The sequence below is a fragment of the Sceloporus occidentalis genome, unplaced genomic scaffold, assembly GCF_023333645.1.
Source record: "Sceloporus occidentalis isolate IW3139 unplaced genomic scaffold, rSceOcc1.0.p SCAF_4, whole genome shotgun sequence".
Taxonomy (NCBI): domain Eukaryota; kingdom Metazoa; phylum Chordata; class Lepidosauria; order Squamata; family Phrynosomatidae; genus Sceloporus; species Sceloporus occidentalis.
Genome location: NW_028316984.1, coordinates 188,057,294 through 188,076,170, shown reverse-complemented (window position 1 = coordinate 188,076,170; position 18,877 = coordinate 188,057,294). Strand labels below are relative to the sequence as shown.

At 40.2% G+C, this 18,877-nt stretch overlaps 1 protein-coding gene across 1 annotated transcript in view; it reads right to left on the bottom strand.

Moving 5' to 3' along the window:
* Nucleotides 1-224: 224 nt before the first annotated feature.
* The window catches only part of KIF26A (kinesin family member 26A), a 236,799-nt gene continuing 218,146 nt past the window's right edge, over nucleotides 225-18,877 (bottom strand). The window contains exons 12-16 of the mRNA XM_089522653.1: nucleotides 15,402-18,729; nucleotides 7,985-8,175; nucleotides 7,453-7,473; nucleotides 2,636-2,786; nucleotides 225-846 (exon numbers count right to left, since the gene is read on the bottom strand). Coding sequence (XP_089378779.1) covers nucleotides 668-846; nucleotides 2,636-2,786; nucleotides 7,453-7,473; nucleotides 7,985-8,175; nucleotides 15,402-18,729 — 3,870 coding nt within the window. The 3' untranslated portion in view covers nucleotides 225-667. The remainder of the gene's footprint in view (nucleotides 847-2,635; nucleotides 2,787-7,452; nucleotides 7,474-7,984; nucleotides 8,176-15,401; nucleotides 18,730-18,877) is intronic.

Genomic DNA, 18,877 nt, shown 5'->3' with positions numbered 1-18,877 from the left:
AGGAAGAGTATAAAAAACTGAATACAAACTAAGCATTTTGAAATTTCATAATACACCTTTCCAATAGATAAATGTTCATAAAAATATCTTAAATCCTAAACCACAAAAAAGCAATTATAATACAATTTATTTATTTTTTCTGTTCTGCTACATAAAACCAGCTTTTCCATTAAACAAGGAGGCAAATTCAGGTATGAAAACATAATTTACTTATTGCTTTTCCTACAATTTCTGTTTTTGTATTTTTTTTTTACATATAGTCATAAATTACACTATACAGTATAAAAACTTTCAAAGGAATACATTTTATGGTCTGTTTAAGTTTGCTGGTTTCAATTCTAGCAACAAATACAAAATCAAGGAAACAAGTCACACATGAGCGGTAAAGGCACTTCTCCTTTTCAGACAGAGTTGGTTCTTGATAGGGTTTATTTTATTTGTCTCCTTTCATTCATTAGAAATCTCAGGTTGAACTTTGTACAATTCATAGGTTGCTGAGGCACCACAAAGGTTTAGAACATTCTAATTCCTCGACAGCTTCAGGCTTTGACAACATTCTTCATCACATGTCTTCATGTTTCCACCTCTGCTTTCCAACACACATATTTTTTCCTCTCATCTTTTGATAGCTGGGCATCACCTCCTTGAGTCCTTTTGCAAACCACCTTCAAACTTCCACTTCACGTACAGCATCCTGGGTGTCACAGATTACTCCAATATCAAAGCAGGTGACAATCATGACATGTGACTTGCACAGATTCACACACTGCTCCAATTCATCAGTCACTTGTTCCAATGCCTCCAGATAATCTTGCGACTCCTTATCAAGATCAGGGTCAACCTCAACTGTTGGCATCAAAAGACAAACAAAAGTATTTGAGGATCTCAGCTCTAATCTTTTGGAAACCTATCTGTTATCACTGTTCACTTGGTAATGTCTTGCCTTTTGTCAGTACCTCAAATCTGCCTAAGGGTAGGGAGGGTACTGAATCGCTCATATCAGCCTTCTGTATGACATGACCAGGCACCTTAACCAGAAGCCTGCAGATAGGCAGTAGACCCCTATAGCAAGGTGGTGTGCATTATAGAATGTGAATAGACCTTTGGTCCAGCATGGACTTAAGTACAAGAGGCAATAAACTCAGCATGTTTTGTTGATCAGAAGAGTAATAATACAAGATAATTTTGTGTATTATTTTTGTTCATTTGTTTGTATTTTGCTGTTGTTCTGAAAACGGTTATTATAACCACCTAGCCAAGGAAAATCTATATTTCAGAGGAAGGAACTGGCAAAACCACCTCTAAGTACCCATGGTATTTGCACGATCAGGAGGAAGATTATCACACCCCTGCACACTTATCCCGTTCTTCTTCTATCCATTTGGTATTAACGGAAACTCCTGTTAATACCAAATGGCAGGTCCATTACTGTTTATGGACAGGAGAACAATGGGATAAGCACAGAGGTGTGTGATAATCTACCCTCTGATTGCATGAATACCACAGATTAAGGACGCAATAAGGGTACTTTGCTCCTCCATCTGATAATATCCATTGACATCACCTTGTACTATATTCCATTTATTCCTATCAACCTCATGAAGATGAAGAAAAGGCAAGGAGATTCAAAACTTAGTCACACTATTATACAGGTAAAAGTGCCTAGAAGATTTGGGGGGAGGATTCAATATAGACAACCTCATGTCAAGCACAGAAGGCAGTTCCATCTTGAAAGGTGAAAACAAAACACTTCATTGTGATCTGTGTACACAACACCAAATTTTAACATGGTGTACCAGACAGGTAATAATAAACACACAGAAATCTCAGTGATTTCACTGAAGATCCAAAACACTGACTGGTAAGAGAAGCTGGAACTATTTTGAAAAGCTAGGAAAAGATCAAAGAGGAGCACTTAAGAGTGGCACCAGAGTCCGAAGCAGACCATTAGAAGTATCAAAGGAGCCAACATCCTTAAGATCAGTTAACATATATTTAACACAGGCCATGTGTTTCTATAAATGTCTGTAGTCACTCTTTGAACATGTTAAACCAGGGGTATAGCTACAAGAGCGGGGGTGGGGGGTGGGGGCAGTGCCTCTCCAAGTCAGAATTCTGGTCCTTCCAAATGCAATTTTGCTCCACTCCCAAATTTCTGGCATTGCAGAGTGAGTCTCTGAAAACTGTTCACAACTATAATTATTAGATTATAGATTATATACTTAGATGCTGTGTTCACATTCCTTCAGTAATTTTGCCTGTCCCTTTTCTTTTATTTCTAAATTCTCAACTGAAGTTTTAAATTACTGCAATGATAGAAATTTGGGGAGTGGAGAAAACTTTCATGGCAGGACAGAATTCTTATTTGGGGAGGCAACAACTTCACACACACCCATTGCTAGACCTCTGTGTTAAACCATAAGAAAACAGAGCAGAAGAAACACGTGGTTAAATTATGACAAGAGAAACACGCAACCAATTCACATCTATTTCTTCAGTATTTTAAGAATAGAGGATCAAAAGCATTAGACTCCTTTTTTTCCTAGATGCCAGTAGCTATTGGGAGTCTGTGCCCCTGCATGACTAATTTTCTCTGAACCAGGAACTGTTGCCCTAGTGAATAAGACATACTTACATTCTCCTTTCCACTTGCTTGGATCCAACATCAACCTACACTTTGTTTCTTCCAACTCATCTTTCAAGAGCTCGTGCTTTGCTTTCACTTCTCTTATCCTCTGGTGTCGCCTCTCCAGGATTTTCAGTTTTGTATTAAAATATATCAGGCCCTTTGGGGAGACAAAAAAAAAAAAAAAAAAGAATGACCAAATGTGACTCACTTGCCATCTGCTTATGTCTTTCTCATCTTAAAAAACCCACTGCCCTCGTCATTCAGAATCAGCTACCACAATTATGCAACATTAAACCAGGGAAGGATCCTCTCTCAGCTCTGCTACACTTGCAGGAAATGGACTTGCATAGATACTAACCTAATAAAAACAACATGTGCTGAGCACTTAAGGCATTTATTACCATTCCCTGTGTTAATGTACTTCTCCGCGATTCTCTTAAATTACAACCATATGTAAAAAAAATTGTTTCTTCCTCCACTGCAAAGGATAAATATAATTTAGTTAGCAAAACTAAAACAGCAAAATCTGCCTCTGAAAAGTGGAGGTGGAGTGCAGTGGAGGAAGAAAACTGGAGACTAAGTGCCAGTATCGTGCTTAACCCTTCTACCACCTCTCCTTTCCCCCCGCAACTTCTGCTTCTGAACCTTGCATAAGAACTGAAAGAAGCTGCACAGAAGAAGCAGAGAGTAGGAGAAGGGTTATGCGCAGACACCAGTGTGGCTTCTCCACTACAAAAAATTCCATTCTAATGTTAGGTATTATTTTTATTATTTGTTTGGCTTATGAAACACCCTATCCTCCAGATGTTTGGGGGCTACAACTTCCAACAGCATGGGCAACAGTCATACCTTATGTCAGTTGTAGTCCAAACCATCTGTAGTCTGAAGGGCACCATGTTGAGGTTTCTCTGTTGTGAAAGCTCTCAGGACATGACACATTTTACTATGGAAATTAAAACTTTAAAAGCAGTGTTATCATAGGTCTTGTCTGCATCGGCCAAATGGCCCATTTCCCCCCATTCTGGAAGTGTCCTGTTTAGATGATACACAACCAAAGCCCAGTTCTGTGGTGAATAGTCCTGACAATGTCCAGCATGGTCAGCATCAACACTGGCATGTTACACTAGATTTTTAAAAACTTACTCCGGATCTTTCGGGAAGATCCAGTGACCTCTGTTCCTGCACCAGGGAAACTTTGTGCAGGGGTTTCATTTACTCTGAGGTCAGAACAAGACACCCAGCCATATGATTGCTGGGGACCTCTTTCTGACTTCAGAAGCAAGCAACCTATGGTGGCAGCATATGTGCTGGGTGGCTCAATGAGACCCCATTGCAAACAGCTACCTCTGTGTAGGAATGGAATGAGGTTGTGGCACCTCTGGGGGCAGGATACTCCAGGCCATTCCTGGAGTAACCTGTTCAGTGCAAACAAGGCCACAGAAAATCTAAAGTATCCAAAGAGATAAAAATCATTCTAAAATATAACTAGAAGGTTAAAGGGATCCTTCCTCTGTTTTTTGTGGGTTTTTTGGGCTATGTGGCCATGTTTTAGAAGAGTTTCTTCCTGATGTTTCGCCAGCATCTGTGGCTGGTAACTTCAGAGAATGCTTGCCTAGAAAAAAGTCAGGTATATATATACTGTGAAGCCTTTGACTTCACAGATCCTTCCTCAACTTTCTTCCATCATTGTCCATATAGTAAAACATGTCATGCCCTGAGAGCTTGGATAAATTACTAATCATCATGGTATGGGGATTCTGGACATTGTGTGTGTGTGTATGTGTGTATTAGTCCAAGTTCTGAACTCTCTACTGAAACACTCCCCCTCTCTACTTTCATAACAGAAGTAAATACAATACGATGTCCCAGCCATTGGTTTTATTGGTGAAAGCTTGAACCCTGTAGTGCAGGGGTAGGCAACCTGCGGCCCGCGGGCCGGATGTGGCTCGGCAAGGCCTTGGGACCGGCCCCAGCCTGGTCCTGCTGCCGATTGCCGCTGGAGCCTTTGGCCTCTCGCGTGAGGGCGTGGGGCCTTTGGCCTATCAGGAGGAGGCGGGCAAGGGGGGGCAAGCGGCGGGCAAGGGGGGCAATTGTCTATAGAAGCCTCAGAAACATGCATTTATATTAACATTTTTTTAAAAATCAGCAATTTTTTTTGTGTGTCCTCCATTTGGAAATTTTGTCCTACATTTGTCCTGGTTTATTTATTTAATTAATTTTTTTTGTTCAAATGTTCTTTATTAGTTTTACATAAATCATATATACATTCCATTATTCCATACAAATACATATCCATATTTAACATATACATCTATTTTTAATTCTTCTCCATATTTCTCCATATTTCTTTACTTCCTTAGCTCTAAAGGTTTTATTGGAATATTTTTATATTTTCTTCGTATCTTGTTTCAAAATATCTGTACAACAAGGAAAAATAAAACTCTTAATCATATTCTCTTTCTTTTCTTCTTCTTCTTTGTGGTACTACCATATGTATTCTCCAAATAACTATTCCAATAGAATTCATAACTTCAATCTTACAACTATATATTTCATGTTTCCCGTTTGCGAATCTTCCATCCCATAAATTAATCATTCTCAGCAAACCAGCCCTTATCTAAACACCATCTTTTTTCCAGGAACGTTGTTATTTGAGCCCAATCTTTCTCAATCCTATTTTTCTTTTTGTCATCTACTATACATGAGAGCACATCTAATTTTCTTATATCGTTTAGCTTCCATAACCAATCCTCTATCTGTAATTTCTCCTTTCATTTCCAATTTTTTGCTATTATTAACCTTGCAAGCGTAATCATATATAACATAATTCTCCACAGTCTGCTCTCATCTTCCTTTTTCAAAAAATATGTCATATTTGGTAAATATATTTCCGGCTTTTTTTTATAGCTTATTCCAAATATTTGCTGTATAATTTGATGTATTTCATCCCAAAATTCTTTTACTCTTTCACATTTCCACCACATATGTAATGTTGTACCTCTTTCTTTCTGACAATTCCAACAAATATCTAACTCTAGTTTCCGAATCTTTTTTAATCTAGCTGGGGTATAATACCATCTGTTACGTATTTTAAGAAAATTTTCTTTAAAATCTTGACTTTTAGTGAAAGCGTTTGTTCTAGACCATGCTTTTTCCCATGCTTCTAATGGTATTTCACGACCTATATCTTTTGCCCAATCCACCATATATTGTTTGATTGGTTTTTTCTCCAATTCCCTTTCTCTGAACAATTTATACAGTTTTGATATTTTCTTTTCCTCCTCCTTTAATCCTATCTCATCCAATTCCGTTTTGCCTAATTCTATTCCTCTCTTTTTTACATCTTCCTTAAATCTATTATGTATCTGATAATAACTATACCAGTTTAATTCCTTATTTTCGTTTACCAATTCTTTTCTCGATTTTATTACCACTTCTTGTTTTCCATTCACCTTTAATATATCATTGTATCTTAACCATCTATCCTTGTTTTCCCATTTATTTGCAAATGCCTCTTGTGTGGATACCCAGCCCGGGATTTTATAATAAAAAATATTTTTAACCCGATTCCATGTTCCTATCAAAGCTCTCCTAATAGGTTTATTATAAAAATCTTTATTTACTTCTAATTTGTTATACCATAAATATGCGTGCCAGCCACAACGCAGGTCTGGCCCCTCCAAATTCAACATATCCTTTTCCTTTAAGCTAATCCAATCTTGTATCCACATCATATTACAAGCCTATCTGTACAGTTTAATATCTGGCATTCCACACCCACCATTCTCTCTTTTTTCTTTCAAATTATTCCACCTTATCTTGGCCTTTCCTCCTTTCCAAATAAATTTTTTAAATTCACTATTCCATTGGTCCAACACTTTGTCCTGAATAGGAATAGGTAAATTTGTAAACAGAAACAAAAGTTTTGGAATGATATTAATTTTTATGGCATATACTTTGCTTAATATAGATGGGTTTAAATGTGTCCATCTTTGCATATCCTTTTTAATGTCTTCCCAGGCTTTTTTCTAATTATTATCAAACAGATTCATATTATTCTCTGCAATCCATATACCCAGATATCTCACTTTATTGGCCACTTCACAACCCGTTTTTTGTCTTAACATTCCCTTCTCCTCTTTATTCAAGTTTTTTGTTAATATCACTGATTTTTCTTTATCAATTTTAAAAATTATTTAATTATTTATTTTTTGGCTTCGGCCCCCCAGTTGTCTGAGGGACAGCAACCCGGCCCCCAGCTCAAAAAGGTTGCCTACCCCTGCTGTAGTGGTTTGAGTGTAGGAATACAACTCTGAAAGCCAGGATTTGGATCCCTACTCAGCCAAAGAAACCCACTGGGTGACCTTGGGTAAATCACATTCTCTCAGCCTCAAATGAAGGCAGAGGCAAACCCGCTCTGAACCAAGAAAACTCTGTGATAGGTCTGACATTGGGTTGCCATAATGCAGAAACAATGTGAAAGTACAGAACAACAACAAACTTGAATCCTATTGTTACTCCCAACTCCAGCAGACCATTGAATCAATGGGACTGACATAAATTTTGATGCACTAATCAACAACTGTTTCAGTGAATCTATATAGGACTATCAATAGGATTTAGGCCAGAAATAGGTATGCTTGGATGTATGTATATTACTGAGTTTTGCACACATCTAGTATCACTGAATCCCGTATGTTTATTTGTATGAGATGATGGAAATGTATCAATAAAGAACTGATTTTTTAAAAAAACTACCCTAGAGATTCTATGTTTGCTGCAAAATATCTACTTCTGGATGATATAAGGAAGACATGACCTACCTTTTCAACATCCTGAAAAGGCTGCAAAAGAAACAAGAGAAGAAAAGTTATTTTCTTTATTGTTAAAATAAGGTACCAGAGGAATAGCTGCCATTCCTAGCACCAACTCAAAATTAACTGGATTGTTTTGCCAATTACAAGTAAATTAAACTCACAACTTCTTGCATTTAACAGAATTCTAACCGGGATATTTTATGCCATTTACATAAAGAGTTAATGACCCTGTAGTGAAGGAAAGCCCATAAAGTTTCATCAGGCAGGCAATGATTATAAAGCTTTCTCGTAACGTATTAATTGATATTCTCCATTCACTTCATCAGCTGCGTTAAACACAATTAATGGCAGGCAGCAATTATTTTCAATGGGTGAGGCACCCCAACATATGAATGGTAAAAAAAACACACATAACGACAGTGTTTTTAATTGCAATCCATTCTCCTCTAGCACCATTCACTAGATTTCAAGCCTTGTGTGTTGTATAAATGTGTATGCCATTTAAATTGTTTGCTGTTGCCGTGAAATATGCACTGACCTCACTTTCCTCTTGTCTGTGTCGCTGTAATCGTTCCACATCATCAATCTCATAAACTTTAATTTCAAATGGCTCTTTCAAAGTGCCTGGCAAGGGTGGTAGATCAACCCACTGACCAGCAACATTTTGCTTTCTCCCCAGGGATGCAGAATCAGGAAGAGGAGCTGGGATCAATCGACGTCGCTGGAAACCTGAGAGTTTTTTTAAAAAGAAATGTTTCAGCTTGGGCGCATTTGTGTCCAAGTCAAGCCCAACCCAATGACAAAGCTTGTGTTTACATCACCCTTACAGACCTGCTCCACCAGACTAGGAAGGCTGGGAGTAAATGGGACGGGAAATGCACTTCCTTAGCTTTCTGTATGATTTCAGGGGCAGAGTAAAAGTGAATTAATAATAAGAAGAAGGAACAGATGCAGCAACAAGAACAGCAGCATTAGGCCAATGGCAGTCCTTAATCCTATTTCAAATTATGTATCAAACTGTGTTATTGTGTGCCTTCAAGTTGTTTCTGACTTATGGGTATCACTCAGTTTTCTGGGCAAGATTTGTTCAGAGGAGGTTGGGGTTTGCCATTGTCTTCCTCTGAGGCTGAGAGGGAGCAGTTTGCCCAAGGTCATCCAGTGGGTTTCCATGGCCAAGTGGGGATTTGAACCCTGGTCTCCATAGTCCAATGTACAAACCACAACATCATGCTAGCTCTTCCAAATTTCAAACACTCTTTGTAAACTGTCAGTTCATAAAAAATGCTGGCAGGGGGGTTGGACTAGATGTCTTCTTCACTACCTTCCAACTCTATGTGTCTATGAATCTTTTGAGTCCAAACTGTTCATACTTCAGTTAGTCACTGGATAGGGAGAAAGAGGAGGAACACAAAAAGAGGCACGGGAGAAATGGAAGGAGGGGGGAAAGTGTGGTTTCATCCACATGTAGCTCCCAACAAGTTATGCCAAAAGGAATGTGGCTCTCAACCAACAGAAAATACGGGGATGTGTTACTCCCAACTAGTGTAGGCTGACCAAATCAATGGGAACTTGGTAAGTAAAGATTCATGTGCATCCCCCATTTCAGTGATACATTCTAGCTGGAAGTAACAACTGAACATTTGCCAAAGTCACCCCCACCTAGGGTTTAGGCTTACTTCTTTACACACATTTGCCTAGGAGTAAGTCCTAGTGAACAAACATTCACAGGCTTCTTCTGCAAGTCATTTCTCCCATCACAACCGTTAAACCTCCTTTTCCTCAAACAGCTTCTGAATACATTAGGAGTGGCAAAGCACTAAGCACTCCAAAAGGTAAGTTGTAATTTATTGACAGTGGACAATTCCAATTGAGGAAAGGAACTGTTTGTCATTTTAAAAAGAAAGACCTTATAAAGCATTTCCCGGGGCAAAGCCAAATACAAATCCATCAGCCAGTAATACCTTCTCAATATGTGTGCAACTTTACACAGCTGTTAATATTGATTTGTAGAAGAGACTTAAGAGGTTGATGTGCTATGAAAAGAGAATAGTTGCAAAGGCTGAAACTGGGCCTTTAAACAGATTGGGTGCACAAGGAAGCAGACTGGTCACAACAAACCAGGAAGCAGATCTTTATAAAATACACACACACACACACACACACACACACACATATCTGTATTGTATTTAATCCTATTTTAATGGGGAGAGGGGGGTCAATTTATTTATTGAGAGTATGTATTATTCTAATATATTCTAGTCATGTAAGCCACCCTGATTGCTGCAGCAGAAAGACGGGGTATAAGAATAAAGTTTATTTATTATTATTTATTACATATCTGTAATAAATGTACAGATATTTTAAAATGGGATGTTCTAAAATGGTGTTTCAAGTGTTCAGACATACAGAGATATTCAGAACTATGGATGTACTGAAATGGTACCAAATTTCATCCACAAACAGTCCTAACAAAGCCATGAGTATTCCACTCCAAATAAAGACAACTACTTGCATTTATAGCACTCCTGTAGGTCGTTCTCATCATGCAAAGGCAACTTGGAGAAGATGGGACAGGACTAACTAGAGCAGACCACTAGGACCAATTTAGAAGCCAGGCATTTGCAAAATAGTCTGGTCAGTGCTGGCAGCCTTCTCCCAATGATGAGAACCAAAGCTTTCAAGAAGACCCTTCATATGGCAAGCACAGAGTAGATCTCCATATGTAGTTGTGAATTAATTGTGCTATAAACCCCTTGTGCTGAATGGCAACACTGTGCAAATGAATCAAAATTGCAAATGTGTAATGAAATACTCAATCCATGTACATCTACACACAACATGTATCCATCCACAATGCAACATGCGGGCCATTCTGCTTCCACAACTTTGGACTGAATGTAGACTTTCCACATTGGACAGAACTATGGAAATCATGCCCTATGAGGAATATCTTAGGGTATGTTTAGCCTGGAAAAAATAAAGTTAAGAGGTGATATTTATGGCCCTGTTTAAATATTTGAAAAGATGTCATACTGGAGATTGTGCAAGTTTGCTTTCTGCAGCTCCAAAGAACAGGACGTGGAGGAATGGAATCAAACTACTGGAAGAACCACCTAAACATTAGGAAGAACTTCCTGATGGTAAGACCTATTTGACAGTGGAATATGCTCCTTTGGGGCATGGTGGAGTCTCCATCTTTGGAGGTTTTTAAACAAGAGGCTGGGTGGTTATTTGTCAGGGGTGCTTTGGTTACATTTCTCTGTATGGCGGGGGGTTGAACAATGGCCCTTGAGGTCTCTTCCAACATACAGTTGGAAACATCCAACTGCTTTTATTGACGAAGTTACACATGCATTAGACAATAACAGGATTCTGGCCTTTGCCTTATTTCCTCGGTCGCTGCTAAAGGCTCTGGATGAGAGTGGAACCACTAATTGCATTATTATGCTAGCACAGTGCATCAACAAGATTCTAGCCAATGATTGTGCATCTCACAGTTACTTTCTTTTTTACTGGATTATTAATTTTAATTAATTGAAATTTGACTGCAGCTTTAAACACCAATTTCAGTTAGTACATGGCAAACCTTCCTAACTTTCTAAAATGTAAAAGAAGGTTGTGCTTCCTGATGAGGGATGGAGGAAAGAGAGCAGGAAGCACCTAGGCAGGTGAGAGGAGATAAAAAGCATTTAGCATGGGAAAGAGGTGGATCAGTGGCAGGAGAGGAAGCCCACCTGGACTGGTGGATATGTGAGTAAATAAAGGGAGTAGGTATGTAAGTGGGAGGGAAAAAGAACCCAGGTGGAGACTGAAGGGTATCTAAATCATGCAAGGTTGGGTACTTCTGCTGATTAACAAATAAATCCAAGGGCATGTTTGGACTGAACCTCCTTGTGTGTCCCATCTCTACTAAAAGCAACTTCATATATTCTGTGTTAAGAAGAAGCTCCCCACTCCACCTTCTTTGTAATATGGGATGCCACTTTTTACTGGTTGTTGGTGAAAACTGAGGCATAAATCCAAGGGTTACTGCATAGGCTTCTGTGTAAATCTAGAAATTCTAGTCAAAAAATGACCCCAAAACCACTGAGTCAACTTATTCATGGGTCATTGTAAGTACTGTGCTTTAATTCTCATTTTAAAAAGGAGCCATCCCCTGGTGAAAGGCATGAGTATGATCTGTTCTGGAAGCTCTGATCCCCCTCTACTCACTCAACCTTCCTTCCTACAAACAGCTATGCCTGCTGGAATTTTGAAGGATTTTTGGCATTGCTTTCCTTTGCTTCATCCTTTAGATCCTTTGTTACATGCCCATTGGTTTTACCAGCAACTTATCCATGGACTGTATCAAAATCCCTGATTTTGGCCTCCAAACCTGCCCTTGACACAGGTTTGGGGGCCAGAGTCAACTGGAAGTCAACATGAAGTTGACTTAGACTTGAATATATACAGTAGTCCCAACTGGAAGAGGGCCAGTAAATCAATGGTTCTACTCTAGCCCTTTGATTTTAGGCCTGAATGATCACTTCATTCTGGTACTGATCTGCTTCTTGTAGCTATCTCAACACAGTCTCACCCTCCTGCCTTAGAAAGTGAATCCTGCCATGTGAGCACTAAAATTTCAAAGAGGTAGAGGATATGGGGTCTTGGAGACATCTCATTCACTGGATCACCATGAGTCAAGGTCAACTCAAAGGCAGCTAACAACAACAACAATGCTGAAAATATTAGTGTTTCAATAAAGTAAATGTTTTATGGCAGTGATGAAGCACAAGGTTCTATTTAATAGCTCCTATCAGAACAGGAGGAGAAGCTATTTTCATCTATTCCTCATTCCTCCTCAATGAAACTTTCCACATTGGACTTAAGACAATCCACAGTCTTCCAGAGAATACTGAGGAGCAGGGAAGCCTTCACTAAATCAAAGACACAACCATGGATACAGTACAGTATTCTCTCGAATTGTGGAAGGCCACAACAGCACTGCCAGAAAACACACAAGTCTGAAAACATGAATGGGAGAATCCGCTGAGGCAAAAGCACTTTTTCTACCCACAAAAGGACCCAGCTAGATATATACATTTTTAAATTATGCAAATATGCATGCATATCTGTTAAAAAGTACATTTGAAAATCAGACCCCCCATTTTGATTTTTAGTTAGAAAACTGTTGATTGATAAAGAACAATCTGAAGCTGGCAAATCATTTATATATTACATGAATAAAGATATTTACTTTGGCAATGCATAAAAGGATTAGAACAAATTATCTTAATCTTGTAAACAGTAAAATGAGACTGGGAGAGGGTATGCTATTACTGTTGTCTTTTACTTTTCTACTAAGATGCATTTTCCTGCAAAAATAAAACTGTTTAAAAATGGTTCTTTCGTAAGATGTGCCTCATGACTCTGTGGAAATGGTTTGTTTTCTAAGTGGGCTTCTCCATTGTCATATCAAATCAGCCCTTATCCATTTCTGTCCAAAGCTAGAGAACACAGTAGTCTTTGTAGACTCTTCTGGGAAAGGAAGCCGCTTGGAACTGATTACACCAGTGAATCTCCAATCTATTTCTAATTTCAGTTGATTGTCTAAATGCACTGTAAAACTAATGAAAGCCTTAGGTTTGTAGTTAATTAGCAGATTAATCACAAAGTTTAGTGCATTGTTTTTGCCAAATTCTTTTATAACCCTTTGATTTTCACTTGGGGACCTGCCAATCAAAGGTTTGTAGGAAGAGCCACTAGAATGATACTTTGTAACTGCTAAATAAACACAGAATCTTAAAGCAAGGCTGGGGAAGTATTTATTCCCACCCTTAGGGATGTATTCCCTGATGTGAAAAATCATCCCTACATCAGTACACTATTCACATTGCCACCCCACTTGCTCCTCTTTTTATTTTCTCATATATGCCCTAGGCATTAACTTCATCCATCCATCCACCTGTCACATCCAAGCACAGATCTCCCCTATTCACATCCATTGGTATCCAGAGCTACCCCTGCCACTCACAGCTATCCTTACATAAATATTAGCATCATCCCTCCAACCACCATGAGCATCCATCCATTCACATGTCCCCTACATCCTCATCCATCTATACATCAACCCAATTTCATATCCATCTACAGTAGAAATAATATTCATAATTGATTAACTCCCAGGTTTTGTTTTGGTTTTTTTTTAAAAAAAAAGGTTTCCTGACAATCAGACAATGCTATCGGGTAGAATAATCAACCAGTGAGAATTCTGCAAAATTGTATCCTGGTGTTTTGACATCCTAAAGTGTTGCAGAAGAATTATTCTGCACAGAAAAATGTATCATAGAATTGTATTTCAGAATCACAGAGTTGGAAGGGACCCCAAGGACCATCCACAGTCCAACCCTCAGCCATGCAGGAAGACACAATCAAAGCACTCCTGCCAGATGACCATACAGCCTCTGTTTAAAAATCTTCAAAGAAAGCGACTCCATCACACTTTGATGCAGTGTACTGCACTGTTGAAAAGCTCTTGCCATCTTGCTGTTCTTCTTAATGTTGAGGTGGTATCTCTTTTCCTGTAATTTGAATCCATTGCTCCATGTCCTGGTCTCTGGAGCAGCAGAAGAGCATCCTCAATATGACATCCCTTCAAACATTTAAGCAGAGCTATCATGTTATCTCTTAACCTTCGCGTCTTCAGGCTAACGTAGCCAGCACTCCAAGCAGAGCTGCCTTTAGAAACTGTTCAGACACTTCAATAGTTAGAATGCTGACCATGGCCAGATATAGGGAGCATATAACTCCCTTGTTAAAACTGTTTCAGTGGCTACCAGTTCATTTCCAGCCAAAATTTCAAGTGCTGGTCATGACCTATAAAACCCTAAAGGGCTTGGGTCCAGAATATCTGAAAGACTGTATCTCCCCACACAAACCTGCAAGATCACTAAGATCGTCAGGGGCAAGTTTTTTCTCAGTCTTGCCAGCATCACAGGTTGCTTGGTGAGAAGATGACAGATCCCTCTCAATGGCTGCTCCCACCTTCTGAAACTCCCTTCTACAGAAGGTAAGGCTCGGCCCTCTCTGCTTTCCTTAGCTGGCAGGCAAAGACAATTTTGTTTAAGCAGGCTTTTAATAGTTAATCAGGGAAGGTTTATTTTTTAATTTATTTGTGTGTTTTATTTGTTTTTTAACTTTTTTATGGCGTTTACAGTGTTCCTATAGTGTTTAATGTGTAGATTTTTAATTGCTATAAAAATTCATTGTAAACATTTTTAATTTTTGATTTTACTGTTTTTGGAAGCTGCCTTGGGTCCCACTTTGGGAGAAAGGTGGCATATAAATGAAGTAAATAAACAATAAATAATAATAAATAGTTCCCTAGGCCGCTTCGCATAGGGCATGGTTTCCAAACCTTTACCATTTTGGTTGACCTCCTCTGGACAAATTCCAGCTTGTCAACATTCTTCCTGACTTGTGGTGCTTAGAACTGGATATAATATTCCAGGTGAGGTCTGACCAAAGGAAATAGAGTGGCATTATTACTCCCCTCAATCACTATATTCCCATTGATGTCGGCTACTTGAGACATTCAGGGTTTCAGTACAAGAAACCCTATATTCTGTACAGAAAACCAGGGGACTGCACAAAAACGATATGTTATTCTCAGCAAAAGAATTATTCTGCAACACTTCAGCATATAAAAACAAACAAACCCAGGAATAATATCATGGGGAAATATTCATTTTCTCTTGTGCAACAGGGAGAAAACTATCATAATTATCCATTGCTGCATATGAGGGTGAAATAGTCAAGCATTAAGATCCCTAACCCACCTCCATCCCATTCACACCCATCTATCAATGCATCCACCACATTCAGATCTGCCCATTCACACATTCACATTTATACATCTGGCTTTCCATTTACATCCATCCTATCCATACATCAATTTGAATTTTTTGTTGCATTACCTGTTGATCTTTTCTTGGGAGATTTCAAACTTCTCATGCGACCAGGTGAGGACATGCCACTCTCACTCATGGAATCATGAGCCGAGGATGCACTTCCAGTGGCTTCACTGTCACGTATCATACTCTCATAACCACTGCTGCCACCACTATGGTAAAAGAGAGCTGTCCTACCCATTGCTGGTGGTAGCTCCCCACTCAGAACACTGCTATTGTCACTCCCATGTCCACTGCTGTAGCGCTGAGGCCTCCTCGGGGCAGTTATTTTGCTATATGGAGATGGAAGCAAAAGAACTTGTGACTTCTCATCACTTAGATTAATTCCACTGTCGTTGCCACTATCAGAGTCTGTTGAGCCCCTAAAGTGGCTCATCTTGGCTGAACTGCCCGATGCCAGCTCATTAACACGAGTGTTGGCTGCCCGAATGGCCTGTTTGGTTCCCATAATAGTCCCTCGACCAGGCTTGCCACTTACACCTTGCATGGACCTTGGGGCTGCTTTCCCACTCAATGGAACACCAGAGGTCTTCCCAACAGACTGAGCTAATGATTTCACTGAGGAGCTCAGAGACTTTGATCCACTGGCTGAAAGACTGCGGCTCTTATTGCCACTGGTGACAGCTTTCTGACCTGCCACATTTTTTGTCTGACCGTTTTTGCAGGGTAAAGGTGTGGTGTACGATGGAGGTGATGTCAGACCAGAAGCAACATGAGGAACTCCCAACCTTGGGACCAACCGACCATTTCTGCCATTGCTAATACTGCTACTACTATTGGCCTTGGATCCAACAGATGTCAGGCTATCACATCTTTCAAGGGACATGTGGCTCCCATAGCGGTGGATGGCTTCACTTTTTGATGCCTTTGACTTTAAACTTGAGGTTGCTTTGGGTAAAGAGTGGTCTCCTTTGAGGTTGCATCTGCTATTAACATTTTCTGTAGCACAAGATCCAGTTCGCAATCGCAAATCAACTTCATCCTCATTTTTTGTTGTAGTGGCTCTAGTTGGATCTAGTCCTGCAGCTTTCCCACCTCCACTGGTGATGCCCCCATTTTTCTGCTCAAGGCTTGATTTACGCACAGGGGGCATTGGAGGTACTATCCCATTGGGCCTTGGCAACAGACTACTTTTTTGCTGTACACTCTTCTTTTTTAGGCTGCCAGTAGCAAAACCAGCTTCCGAACTTCCCCTGCCTATACTGTCTGTTCCTCCACTGCTGTTATGGGACACAGGAACCACACCAAGTGTGGTGGCACCTCTTCTGAGTTGTGGCATTTTTGTGACAGTTTCAGGTTTTTTAGCCATTCCATTGGAAACTTTGGAGGCCATTTCACACCCATCAACCACCCTCTGTGAACATGCAAGCATTGTTTGGGATTTTGTTGGCGTAGCCAAGCCACCATATTGTTGGGTGGATTTCACTGATTGTTTCTCAGTATTGGACATGTGAGTATTTGGAGATGACAACGGGTCTGCAACATTTGCTTCTAAATGATCATCTGTACGAACCAACCAGGGATCTTCAAACATTGCACGTGACTTCTGCAGTTCCTTGTAACTGAGGGTGTTATTGTTTTGGGTTGAGGATGAGGTAGTTTTTGTTCTCCGGGGAAGACTGGAGTGTATTGTTTCTATCACTGATGTGTTTTGAGAGTTAGAAGACCTAACCTTTGCTGGTTGGTCGGTGACACAAAGAGCACTTTCCATCTGAGATGCTTTGGTTAAGTCAGAGTTTTGAGGACTACTGTTGATCCTCGATGATTTGTTTGAATTCACACTCTCACTGTCCAGCTCTGAAAAGCAAAACCCACTGTCATTCAGAGTGCTTTTCAGTGGAAGGGGGGCATTAGGAGAACTCAAGTTAAAGGGCTCCTCAGACTTGCTACAGCTGTAAGAGGACTGTGCAAGGAAACCATCACCAGCCCTCACTCCCTCACTTTCAATTGTACAGATGCTGACTTCACTGAGCCATGAACTGATGGAGGACCGTCTGCTGCTGCTAGAGAATGGTTCTTCAGCAAAGGGTACAACAATGTCAATGTTGACTCCAGTGGCAGTTGCCTGGGAGGTGTAGGCATCAAACTCATCATTTATACTGCTGATTATACTAACTGGCCTAGAGCCAGATGCAAGGGCCTGTAGAGAGCAGTCGCTGTTAAAGCTGATGATACTGGCAGGCCTTCCATTATCCAAGATACCACTGATGGAGAGTTCCTCCACCACCGTAAAGACAAGTTCATCCTCACCATTAAGCTCCACAGGCTGCTGCAACGTCACTGTCGTTGTCAGTATATCCCGATCAAAGCATTTGCCTCGGAAAGATGACCGGAACCTATGTACCTCTATCCCATCTCCTTGGTGCTCTGTGTTGTTTATTCCTGAAAACCTGTTTCCTTCAGTATTAGGTCCAGATTCACTTGTCACTTGCTTGCTCATTCCCACAGGGGGAGTCCTGATTGTGTTGTGGTCAAACTTCATGTACGTTGGATTGCTCTTCAGTGGAGACTCTTTTTGCTGTGGCGGTGGAGGTGCAGGGCTGGGCAAAGGTCTCTTCACATATGAAGATTTTTCTTTTACAACTGGTTCAACAGTAGCAGCTTGGTTGGACTCCTGGCCTCTAGTACCATTACAAGTTGGTAAATGGCTGGATTCAGTAACTGTCTCCTTCTCTCCATCCGAGTCAGCTATTTTACCCTCAGGTTTGGCTTGTGGTTTGACATAGTCTGTTTTTAAGGAAGTGATCTTCTCAGGGCAAGTGTCATTGTGCTGGGGATAAAGATTGTGCCCCTTTTTTGGAGACCCAGTTTCCAGCAATGCTGCTTTTTTAAATCCCCCAGGAGGAGAGGATAGTTTTGGTTTAGACTGTCCATTTTCTTTACTTAATGGGACTGTGCTGCTCGAAGATGCAGCAGAGACCTCCCCGCAAGAAAACTTAACAGGTTCCTCACTCCCATCAATGCATTCTAACCTTTCCTGCAACTCTGCAAAAGTGTTGCACTTGAAATGGTCTTTGTCAGAGCTTTTTGCAAGACCCCCATTGTCTCTGCTTTTCTTCTTGTTCAGGGAAGGAATTATGGGCACAAACTCTGGAGGGCCTTCATTATCTGTCAGCTCCCGGTCTGACAATGCTGTACCATTGGGACCCACATAAATGACAGTGTCACAGGATTGTTCACTGCTTGAAGAATAATCAGGCTCATTGGAAAGATTCAGGATAGGAATATCAGGGTCAAGGGCCATGGTCCTTGGATGAAATGGTCTCAAATGAGGGGGCCTTCGTATGTGGCCCTCTTCACATGAGCTTTCTCCTCCCGATGAGCTGGATGCATACTGTCAATAGAAATAATAATAATTAAAATGCCATTAAGTCCCTTTTAAAAATTTCGTGATTCACAACCCAGTTCTTGTAATCAACAAGAACCCTAATTCTTATGAGAAACTTGTGAGGAGATGTGTGTGGAGTTTTGTTTTGTTGGGT